The following is a 12,862-nucleotide window of genomic DNA, read 5'->3' on the forward strand; positions in this document are numbered from 1 at the left end:
AAACGATGTCGAGGGTCGTTCAGCCGCGATAAACGCCGGATATTTTCGGAGATTCGGGATATTCGGAATGGCTTGGAGGTGGTAGCGAGAGGGGAGTCGGGGCGGGAAGATTGATCGCGACTGCGGAGCAGTCGAGTGTCATCGGAAATTGATCGATCGTACGGAAAATCTTACGTCATACGGGCGAGAATTCTTGAATCAAGTCCGTCGTATTAGAGGCATTTTAGAGGTATTAGTTTCTTAGCGAGATAGCCAGATATGCATCTACGGCCGCGATAGCCTGGCGGTTGCTGGCGGACCGGATGAGGATTTATGTTCCCCGTTTGGCAGCTGATTAATACCTTGCGCGTTTTTCTGCATCAATAAGGTGTCACCGGTCCCGGTGTGTCTACAGATTAAAATCCCATTATGCAAATTGCCCGTATATAACGCCTCGTTTCCATCCGACCGCCTGCCAGTGCACTTCAGCCATATATTACCGCCGGATAGTGGTATCAATGACGTAATGAGCACAACATTCGTCAATTTCGTCAGCGATTACCCTAAACAGACGGTATAAACGCGTCCGGATCGTTAAGATCAATCGCAATCTGTAATTACGCTACGAGCAAGACGGGCGGAATAAATTGCGTCGAAAGTACTCACGGCGTCTATATTGTCCACATATTTTAATACCGACTTAACATTCTCCGTGTACACCCGTGTGGAGAAATTTATACCGGCAATTTCCTCGATCCGACGTCGATAAAACGGCGCGGGCTGGTTAATCGCCAGGGCGCGGTATGAAGGATCGAGGGAGGCGAAATTACAGGATTTTAATTAAAGTTACCGAAGACGAGTGGCCCGAAGGACGCCGAGGAACCCAAGCCGTCCATCGTGGTGTCGGCTCGAGCCGAAAACGCGACTCCCGCGATGTCCGACGTTTAATTGTTCCGGCGTGGCTGAAGGGTGCATGGAAACGGTGACCTTCCTACCTGAGCCTCTTCGGTATTACGTATTACTCCATGACCCGTAAATAACCAGCCATTGACTAGCGTAGCATGATGATGATCGTATGGAGAACGCCCCTTTATCCGGAACCCCGAAGGATTTACTACTGCTGCAACTGCAGAACGCAACAATCCCATTTGCACGGTCTCCGGCTAGAGCGTGTCTATCCATAGATGGCGAAGAACGCGATCCAGGGGAAATAGGACGATATATTACTGGGAAAACTCGAGGCTATCACCGCGGTATTTAATCCCGCGACTTTCCGTCGTCGTTCCGTTATAAATCGCGTTATTACGACCGACACACAATGGCCCTCTCTGTAACATTCGTTCGCTCGCGTAAGGGGGTGAAATTGACGTTGATTGGTTTCCAACTCGTTCGGTAATCGCTATTACGCTTTCATGGGTGTCTATTAAACCCGGCGTTTGTTTCCTGGTTAAAGCACTTTCCGCTTGAACAAATTCCATAGCGTGATCCAGCCCATCGTATCACGGGATTTTATAACTGGCTGTGCATTTGCATTTTCTAGAATGGCGATTGACAACGAGGATTCTTGGCCCCAGAAATAAGGAAGTTGGGCTCGTTCGACGATTTTAATTTCACCCTGTAAATATTCGTTTCCCTTCCTCTTCTTTTTTCCAGTTTCCTCTCGATGGAACGTTTTGGTCGAAGAACATACTCGCGCTAGCGCGAGGAGAACATTAGGTTCGCAAGAGTGTCTCGAGATCGCGCTACTTCTCGTGTAAATTCCATTTTCACCCGACAAGCCTCGGCTGGAGTATCCTTTAAACGGTCATTATGCAAATCTAATTGAAAATTCGACGCGCGAAAGCGACCTCGACGATGGCTCCTCTCGCCAGACATAAATAACCGATGCAAAACACGCGAGTGAGAGTCGATGATAAAGTGAGACCACTTTGTAAGATGCGCTTCGCCGAGATAACAGGAACGCGAAGAACGTGTACCCGGCTAGATATATGCTGATTCAATTATTTCTGTCATGTAGCGAGCCACCCAGGTAGACGGTCCTGTTCCGCCATATTTTTCCAATCTTCCTTTCAAACTCGTATCTATCGCAAACTCTTATCGCACATTCTTTGTTCCCTTTTCCTCTCATACTCTATCTATTCCCTCTTTCTTCTTTTATTTAACGCTATTTTGGGAGCAGCGAAAGCGGTATTTCAAATTTTGCGAAATATTCAATAGCTCGTTACCTAATTCGTTAGCCAATGAGTGGGTGAGAAGAACGTTCAAGAGAAAAAGAGGCGTGTGCAATATTTTGTTGAAGTACATGAAGAGGCGTAAGAAACTAAGGGTAGCATAAAAATTGCACAGAAGAGCGCTAAGCCAGGCTGTACAATTTATAGATCGATATTAATTTTTCGTCCAAGAATTGTAAAACTATCCTTGCAATTCTGTACCGTACGCACGTTGGTCGCTGTGTTAATCGCATTACACGTGTCGGTGCAAGGTGGATAGCGTGGTTATATAAAACAAAGTGTTAAGAGGGAATTACTTTTCGATGAGTCAATATTATTTGGCCGCTATAGAGTATCCGTGACGTGAAATTGACGATCGCGTAATTCAGTATAGGCAAGGTCTTGCCGGTGACCTTACCGAAGCCCCATTCCAGCGTCGTTCTATTCAAATCAGATAGAACCTCCTTTCATCCACTCACGTTAGACAGGCTGATTAAGTCTTCCCCGGTGCTATTTTCGTGCACTCTTGATTAAAAAACAGGAAATTCACGTGCACGATCCGCGGGAAGCCTTCGGCGATATTGTAATAAAGCTGAACTCATTCGCGTCGAACAAAGATTCTAATCAACAGCTCCGAAATCTAATTACATAATTCGATTTCTTCGTGGTAGAACCAAGCCAAGACTCGTTCGCAAAGGAACGTCGTGTTCGTTGCGAGACCATCAACACGGAGCCGTCCGATGATCGATTATGCGATCGCAGCGATGCATTCGCGAAAAATAATTTCAGACACTGCAATCGAACTTACAAAAATACCACTTTAGAAGTATTTATGACGCGAACGGCTAGAGATTCAATTTATGTTTCGAGATTCATTTCCACTCGTAATTTAATTTAATTTCCAATTATAAAAGCGCGATTGGAAAATATCTAATATATCTCAGTTCCATAAATTTCCTTTCCTAATTACATCTAAAGACAAGAGGCTAAAATAGCGACGAAAAATAAAATAACAGAGATAAATTGGCTCGGATTATCGGAAGAATAAAAATCGTCACGTCTAGTCGAATCTTCGAAAACGTTGTTCCAATTAAGATCTCGGAACTGACACGTCGATTTCGTGTTCTGTAGCATCTGGTACCGGTATCCACTCGCTCGAGACCCGAGTACGTACACTGAAGATAGTAACCCTATACCTATTAAGTCGAGAGACATGTCCATAACCCGCGAAAGGACCCATAGAAGACGCGAAGCACCTGAGGATGACGCGATAGGTGCATCTGCACCGTGGAATGGAACGCTTTAAATTCGTGTTATCGTTCTATTTTTGTAGCAGCCTCTATATACGTGCACTCTGCGGATGGCGCTATTGTCTACCCTCAGACACGGCTTCTATTTATAATTCCATCTCCGTCGATCGGGAACGTGGTTAAGGGCCCTGGTTCCTCGGGAATCCCCCGAAAGTCAGCAGGGGTTGGATCAGCCGGGCGACGTTTTGCTAGCTGACGCAACAGGGCATTGAATCATTAAATTTGGCACAGTTACGCTTCATTCTGAAACGGACGGCGCGACGCACGCGATACGCTCGCTCATTCTGAAACCGGGCGGCCATTGTGCCTCTCAAATTGGTACATCTCTGATTAGAAACTTGCGCGGCCGTTTCATTGTTGCGCCCTGGACTCTGTGCGGCAAACTCACGTGCGACGATACAACGAGGCGAGACGATTTACAGCCAACTTTTACGCGCGAATCTGATCAGTCCAAGAAGGCTATTGCCCATCGCAGATGTACGTATCTTGCTCGTTTCAGGAACAGGTGGACCTTCGGTTTCATTTCCTGTAAGCGTGTCTTCCAAGTTGCTTCCTTTCGCAGCATTTCGTAGAGTACGTGATCATTTGGCCTGATAATTGGGCTGGAAAATAAATCTTCGTGTCAGTATACCAATTCTAATGTTAATACTTGAATTCAATTTCCTGGGACTCTAGATTCTACAATTCGTATATTTGTTCTAAAATTCCAAGATTTTATTACACGATGTTCTGTTTTTAATGACCCACCTAAATGTCAGTAGTAAAACCACCACTGGGCAGACATACTGAACTTCGACTCCAACGTTTATTGAATTCGGTGCAAATGTTGCTTCTTCTGATAGATATTTAACGTTCTGTCAACACTCGTGATTCCACAGTAACCTTCTTCGATTCGCCATAGATGAAATTTTATTCGGATAAAGGTATACCATTGAAAATTGGCGCTCAGAGTGAACTCTATATTGCCTACACCGCGCAAGTAGAGAGTCTCTATAGAGTCAGGGCGACCTAAAACGGTCAGTCAACGAACGGTTGCGCAAGATGCAAACCATATCGCGAGATATGAGGGATATCCTAAGCCGTCGAAACGCACCGAACGCTTATTGATCTACTCCTCCGCTCGCGGAGAGAAGAGGGACCATGAGTCCGAAACGACGCTCGCGGTCGTCGTGGATCTTGGATACAATGGTGACCCCGGCGAAGGTCTCTGTCAAACGACCTCGACACTCGAAAGTGTGCCGAGGACATCAGGAAGAAGCAAGAAGACTAATAGTCGCGCCCCTTGCTTAAGTCCTTTGATGTGGCTCAAAAGGAACGCACTGTGGTCTCGTGATCAACGATAGGCGTTGAAATTTTAATTAAAAGGAATGTCGATGAAATAGACTTTGCGCATCGAGAATCCCAACTTTTTAATCACAAATCTAGAATTTATAGAAACCTTCGATTTAATTTAAGAATTTCCTTTCTATTCTCGAATCAGTTGGCGAGAATAATATTTTTCTGGAATAATTCCGAATATTATTTTCCTAGGAATTTTTCGGATTTTTCTATGATGATGAAAGCGCATTATTTCGTATACCAAGTGCATGCACCTAGACCAATGTACGAATAATTAAATCGCTGTAATTAATACGTAAAAACGTAATTCGAGTCATACCTTCATCGAATTTCACCTTGCCACAAAATTCACTCGTTTCCGACCTACTTCTCGTTTATTCCTTCACACCAATGAAGCGCACCTTTGTCTTGCAGCCAAACTCCACGCGAGACTTTTAATCCAGCGACTCAAAAAGTTCGCTCGTAGAAGAAACCACCATAGCACGTAAATCGAGAGCCAACCTCGTTTTAATTTCCACGAAATTCCTCGTCTCGCTTCGCATCGTTCCAAAGTGACTTTCCACGTCCTTTCCGTCCTTCTCCAGAATATTTCCCAACGTTTCTCAGCTCGGCGATTTCATTTCTCAGGGCGTGAAAAATGATTGAAAACCAACGATGTGGAACCGGAAGAATTTCAACAGCGCCGCCTCGCTGCATCGAAATCGATGCCGAAGGAAAACGCAAGAGTGTCCATTGGACGAAATAACTTTATGGCGACAAACGCAGAATAGGTTTCGTACAAGCACACGTGTTTTTCGAGCTGACGCATGTTCACACGAGGAACGACCGCGATGAACGCGTGGACGGCCACGGCCGCACAAAAGCGAGAGCTATCGGTGTTAAACAATCGGAGAAAATGGAATGGTCACGCTTCAATGGTTTCCCCGGCCGCTGGTCACCGGCGTGGCGACCTTGTTCGGATATTTCCCGTATATTTTGCCGCTTCTGGTCACTTTGTAATGAATTTGTTGACTTTGTATCGCGAACGTCGAGCTGGTCACATGCGGTCCGTCACCGGTACACAGTCGTTTCACTTTCGTTCTGATCCCCGAGTGCCTGTGTTTCCGTTGCACTAGCGCTGCTTCAGGTCTCTGCCGGTGATGTAGCTTCACGAGAGTCGCCGTGGACGAGGCTTTCGATGTGTTCAGAGGCAGGAGGTTACGTTTCTTCAGTAATCTCAACGGTGACACGGCCAGGATCGCCTTGGCGACGCTACGTCGACAACGCCAAAGAACCAGGGCTGTGGCGAACCATGCAAACCAGGGACCGGCTCTTGGACCCGGGGCTGGCTCCCTTGACCAAAGAAAAAGCATCTGGAAACAATAGAAATTTTGTTCGTTAGCTCGACAATGTAAGTTCTTCATTTGGCATTGATGCATGTACATCGGATATCAACCCTTTCACGAGTAAGACGGCCTTAACCTCTTCAGGGAAGAACACATTTTAAGTTAACATTGCAATGATTTCAAAGCAATGCATCGAGGTTTTTGTTTTTATTATGAAGGGGTTCTTGCTTTTCACTTATGATAAGACATACATATGTGCCAGTATCCCTGTAGAGACTATGACCATTTTACGTTTAACTCACTAGCGCCACCACGGTCTATAACTCCAATAACCTAACGTAATACTGTATATATCGCTGAATTATTTTCTAATTTTACTCATATGATCTTGGAATTTTCTTTTTGCCACCTAATATGACTGACACGAATTGTTCGTACTCGTACTCGTGAAAGGGTTGATATTAGTTACCTACCCAGATGAATGACCAGATATAGGTCAGCATTCTATCTCAACAACATCAACAGTATCTTTTTCAAACTTTCCACCTATGATTCTCAAAGCAACGCGAATGGAAAAGTGAAAAGGGTAAAGATTTTCCACCTACGCGCGTTTCCAATCTGCATATCGATTCGGAAAAGTGCAATTCTTTCACGGCGGCAATCGGCATCGATCTCGCCGGGTCCACTTCATTAACTCCGTCAGACTTTTCCAATTTTCTGCCACCGGACGTGATCGGTGGAAAATCCTTGCGGAAGGCGTGGAATTACGGTATACCTTGCAGCCGGCGTTCTCCGCGGCGAAAAATCATTTGCCAATTAAGAAGCAGGATTCGGGTCGAGCGCGTGGGCGTGAACGGCGTTAATTGAAGTCGCGGGTTTATTCGAGCGATAACGAACCGAGCGCAGCCGGCTAGCCGAATGCTATGGGAAACATTTGCCGTTGAAGGCTGGCAATTTTTCGTTAATCAAATCGCCAGTGCACCAGCAGGCTGCACGGCAATTAGCGAATAAATTGCAGCAGCCGAGAGGGGACCAGCACAAAACGTCCCTGCCTTCCTAGCGGACTCCGCCGAGACAGCCTAGGAAATTTCACTGAATTTCAATCAACTGGTTCGCCTTGCTGCACCCGCGGATGAAAAACAGAAAGAAGGAAGCAGTGATCACAGTCTGATTGTTAATGGTAACTTCGATACGGCTGTTTCTTCTTGCCCCTTTTTACAACAGACGGGAAGCTTTTTAACATTAACGAAGTGGAACAGCTGCCTTTTTTATTATTTTCGTTCCTCTCTTTGATACTTCGCGGAGTTAGAAGGAAAATATAGACCGAGATAAAAATGGACTCTGAAAACCACCTTATCGAGCAATATCGAAATACGGAAAATAAAATATACACGCGATCATTAATATGAGAAATTAGAGGATTGCTTCGAGGACGACTGCAATCAGATATTCTGAAAATGATAAAAAAATTCCTGCTCGCTGGAACAAGCGAAATATATTCGTAAACCGAAGCTCGTGCGATCGATCAACGTCATAAGAGGAATAAAAACACCTTGCAGCCTATAAATTTTGTTTAAACGTGAGACAGGGCCGATTCTCAAGTGGCATTTCCAGTCTGAATCGCGTATTCCCTCCAATTGACTTTGCCAATTGAGACGAGGGGGATAAAGGTTAACACGCTTTGTTCCCTTCACCCTGACCATCCCCGCGTTCTCTTAGATACAGCTTCCTAACCTCGGGGTGAAAAGAAAAGAGGAGAAATGTCGCAGGGAGAGTGAGGTTAGGAGAAAGGGAGAGAGCAAGGGAGAGAGGAGGACCGCGAGTGGGGAAGATCGATTCCGTGACCGTCGTGCTTTTTCAAGGCTGTCCACCGCTAAATCCGCGATAATTCGTTTAGAGACCGGTATAGATCGGGGTAGTAGGCCGCGTCCAGACTTTTATGGCTCCCCGAATGGCGCGAGCATGGCCGTTCTCGCGGACTTTTGCCGCGTTTTCCTCGCGTTCCCTTTTCTCTCCTCGACCACACGTACACACGTACACACGGCTGACCCATTTGGCAAAGACCACCGCCACGGAGAATTCCGCATTAGCCAGCCGCCGCGCGTTTTTACCGTTAAGACTGACCTTATAGATCCAGTCGCTGGCGCGCTGCCTGAAACTTAGGGGTCGATCGACTGGCCGAAACATAGAATGGCCGTGAACGGTGACTTACTCTGAACGGTAGTTGAACCTGCACAGAAATGCGTGTTTGCGTTAGAGAGATTACAGGGAAACGAATTTGGCCGTGTACACCGGGTGTTCGGGAAGTAACTTATCACCTATGAATAGCGTCACGTAAAATATTTATTAGCCCGGTGTTGTTCTCGGTTTCATCGACATCCGTTACAATGTGTTTCAAAAGTTTATTGAGATTCGGTGGTGAATAACGATTTATCGCGAAAGGTGGTCGCGTTTATTGTGTTTAGGTGAATGTAGGTTGAATTGAATGGAACTTGTGGTGGAAATAAAAATTGCTCACCCATAAATTTAAAGAGAAACAACAAACATCTAACACGGGAAGTACAAAAATTCTCAATGGGGTTAGCATTGAAACAAGTTATAATAAAAATAAAGAAAACTTGTAAATTGAAAATTTAAATTAAAGGTTCGTTTCTTTATTTATTGCGTCCTTTTGTCGATTTTAAAACCCTAATTAATATCTCCGCTATACATTTTGCATAGGATTTAACGAAGATTTAACAGCGTTTAGAAATAAACTAAGAACCGAGGATACTATACAATTAGCCTTTGATTAAAATTTCAAGCTCCTGAAAAATAAAATTGGACGTCTGATGTACCTCTCGACGAGTAATAATTTAAATAAATTTTCACGTAAATACGTGTTATTATAATCCCTCTCGCCTCGTTATTTTCGTACGTGCTACTGTGTAAACGACGACATGGAAATTTTTCAAAAGAAATTATACAATATAGTAGTACAAAACGCGCAAGTTCCCGTTGACTATTAAAGAACAGTTTCAACGCGATTAAAAGGAGGTAACTTTTAAATGCTCGTTAATTCCTGAGGAAGAGCTCGGCACGACCGAAGACGACGTCGACACAGGTGAAGAACAAGCTCGCGAGCAAACTTCGCGAAGAACAAACAAACCACCTCTTCGTGGAGGAAAACTACAACTCTGCCTGCAACAAGTATCGATCCTTAAAAAACCGAAACAAACGCAGCCGGTAATTCACGAGGAAAAAACTAGATCGATTTACTGACCCGCAAAAACTCAATTGCGAACGGGAAAAACGTGAAACTTCGTTCCACGGTCGAACGGCACAAACGGAATACGCGATGAAAAAGGTAATTTATCGAAGCAAACGAACGCGTTGTTTGCGGCTGCTAAAAAAAAAAAACAACCCCGAAGTCGTTGAAATAATCACTGGAACGCTAAAGCGCTATTAACACTACGCAAACTATGGCAATTTTCACCCCTATCCTACTTCCTCGCTGACCCAGACATTTTAATACATTCGCTGTTTAATCGCTATAATTTTATAAACGCGTCGAAAATTTATTCTCGAACGAGATTCTGTTAAATTTCCCTTCGTCTCTACATTTACTGACGATTGACTGACTATGAAATTTTTTAAAGAACTGTAATTGACCAGGGTTCCTCATAGCAATCTGAAAACTGGATACCAATAAATGGTATTTATTAAACAGGACCAGGCTGTTCAATAATATACTTACTTTTACTACATAATGCAATAAATTTTGCAAAAATCGGTCAAAAATTTTCAAATTTTTCTATGATCAACTTAAAACAAGCGAGTATTAAAATTCCAAAAAAGCTAATATTCTAGAATCTGCATAAACTTGGCAAAATCAACGGTGTCTTCGCGATAAAAATAATTTTGCCTAAAATTAAAACCGTGTGACCAAGGGAAAATTAAAAATTCAGAAATAGAGATACGTAAACACCTAACCCCCGAGTCACACGCTGTCACAGGGTCTTGAAGAAAAGAACAAACGGCAGGAAAAAATGGCGTCGTTCAACCTTTCGACCATCCGTGACCGGTCTTTCGGTCGAACCGTGAAAAAGCCATGACCAACGCGGCTAATCGTCACCGGCGTGGCGCAAGGGAACACGTTTCGCGACTGAAAAGCTGAAAGTGGCCAGCCATGGACGGCAAGAGAGTTGCCAGTCGATAGGAATTAATAATGCGGGCCGGCTGACCACGACTAGATACTCGTGACTGTTATAGTCAAGTAGATAAGAACAAAGGGTCGGCGTTGCGAAAGGAAAAGGAGGTACGTTAATGGCCTTTGCAACGAGGAGAACTTGACAAATAGTGGTCGACGGCGATGAAAGAGCGGCTGCGTTTCGTTACGTGGCCTCGCGTAACGAGTTCGGTCTTTCAGGCCAGGAAAAGGGCCGGCCATAAAGAACCGAGGCGATGCGGAGGACAGCTTGGATCGGGAGCTTTTGTGGCTACCCACTGCCTACGCGAGCTTAAGATATATCGCGTGTCCGTAACAGTCGAGGGGCCAGCGTGGAAACGGCGAGCAGTGGGAAAATTTGAAAAACGCGCCAACGTCCCAGGCAAGGATATAAATTAACATGCATCCGTGCGCGAGATAAGGGAGCTGAACGTTGCCAATGACAGGTCGAGTCAGAGAACTACGGGAGTGTCGATGTGTGAAGCATGGTTGGCTGGAAATGAAAGCGGAGATAAGGGATGCGGAGTGAAAATCTCGGCTGATCATCCAGCAAAACGGGGAATAGTTGGGTGACGCGTGGAACAGGTGAAATTGGAATTTTTATGACTATCGTGTTTCGAGCGTGGAACAAAATGGAACGAAAGAAATCGGGAATGTCGAGGTCCAGGGATAAATTGATACGTATGAAGCTGCGATATTAAGGGCACGAGAGGAATAAACCAATTATTAGTTACTATTTGTTGGTCCTGTGTTCTGAGATCTGAATTCTGTGTCAATTTGGAAATTGCTAAGTTATTAAATTAACAAAATGGCAGCTGCGGGGGTTAATGGAGGATCGTCTATCGTGTGCAATTTCGTGTCTAGTCGTGTGTAAAGCACGCAATGATTAACTGGAAACGATTGTTGATGGAATTGGAGCAGCGAGAAGAAAAATTCGCGTGCACTAGCGCGTGCATGTGTAATAGTGCGTGGAAAATTACGCCGCGATAATTTTGAAACATCCATGACATTTCTGCGTTTCTTGAGCTAAATGTCTCTCATGAATATTGATATCAGCATCATCGAAAAACTTCCCAATGTACAGTGACTTAATCCTTCAACAATTTAAACGCCTTTGAAAGCACAACGCGAAATTACTCGACATTCCAACGATCGAAACACCAGCGAAAATACAAATGAAACTTAAAGACCCCCCATAAATAAAGTCTCGGAGAGACCACTAGTCCCTCGGCTTTAATCGAAAACACCAAAATTGCGAAGCCATAAACCACAGTGGAAAGCCAGCATCCCTTGGCAAATTCAATTTCTCGAGAGGTCGTAAAAACCTTTGATCCTAAACCTGCCATCTTCTCCTCTCGAGAGCTGCACGCTCTCCAGCGAAGAACAATCGCGAACGACGTCTGTCCTAAAATCACAGAAGAACGAGGGACGTGGGAGAAGAAAGGAAGAAAGGAAAAGGAGAGTGGGACGAAGAAGAAGGGTGAATGCAATGGATAGCAGAAGGTGGACACCTTCCGTCCTTCCCGAGGGGTGGAAGATTTGATATCGGATCGGAAAGCTGAAAATACGGGGAGGTCAAGTAGCAGCGGAGAGATACATCGGAGATAACAGCGGCGGGCCGATGTCAAGGCGACCGTGACACGGTGAGACACGTCTCGATAAGGACGCGGAGAAAAATACGACGCCGCTGGTAAATTGCGAAGCGAAACGTCTCTGGGCTTCCTTGATCGGCTGATATATCGCGACGACGCGCGGGACGACGTGACTTGGACGCGACGCGGCGGACCTCTTCAAGCCATGCCGCCCCGAGGGGAACGCCTTAAATGGTGCACACGCCTCTTCGTTTCCATGCAATACGCCGATTAATCGGCAATAAATAACGCGCATAAACGGCGTTATCTTATTAAGATACATCAACGTCCGGTGTTTCCATTATCGTGCCGGCTTTTAACGTTCCGACGCTAGAAACGTCGGCTGCGCCGCAACACCATGGCAGCCAGTTTCGTGCTTTATTGCAAGTATGCCACTTACGGTATCGTGACACACGATTCTGTGCCTATTGATAACGCGAATGGGGTGACTGCGATTGCTATTGCGTACTGCCTGATATTTATGCGGAATCGAGCGGATCGAAAGCTGAACAGACGCGCAGTTGCAGCGTGGATGCTGATGAAAGAGGGTAAGGTAAGAGGTGGAAGATGGGACCAGCATGTTCCACGTGAAACTTTTAATGTGTTCATCTATGTTCATCTGGGTAGCGATATTTGAACGTGCATGTGATTTTTATGTGGAAAATGTAAGAATAATAAATTAGAATTTAATTCATTGTTTTCATCTTTCTACCTGAATTCTTGATATTGAGAACTGAAGGGGGTAAGGGAGATCAAGTGTGCGCTTGCAGAGTGGATGATGATGGAAGAGGGTGCCAGGATGGTCCTCGTGAAAGCTTTAGTTCAGGACTATGTTCGGATGGATAATAGTGTTTGAATATGT

General features: G+C 45.0%; 1 protein-coding gene across 2 annotated transcripts in view; it reads right to left on the minus strand.

Moving 5' to 3' along the window:
* Window positions 1–5,451: 5,451 nt before the first annotated feature.
* LOC108552288 (uncharacterized) overlaps window positions 5,452–12,862 on the minus strand; it is a 47,225-nt gene continuing 39,814 nt past the window's right edge. For both annotated transcript variants that reach the window (XM_017906752.1, XM_017906753.1), the window contains 2 exons: window positions 8,287–8,392; window positions 5,452–6,189 (listed from right to left, as the gene is read on the minus strand). In XM_017906752.1, the coding sequence (XP_017762241.1) occupies window positions 5,749–6,189; window positions 8,287–8,349 (504 nt within the window). In that variant the 5' untranslated portion in view covers window positions 8,350–8,392 and the 3' untranslated portion in view covers window positions 5,452–5,748. The remainder of the gene's footprint in view (window positions 6,190–8,286; window positions 8,393–12,862) is intronic.

Source organism: Eufriesea mexicana, unplaced genomic scaffold (assembly GCF_001483705.2).
Source record: "Eufriesea mexicana isolate 0111107269 unplaced genomic scaffold, ASM148370v2 scaffold6108, whole genome shotgun sequence".
Taxonomy (NCBI): domain Eukaryota; kingdom Metazoa; phylum Arthropoda; class Insecta; order Hymenoptera; family Apidae; genus Eufriesea; species Eufriesea mexicana.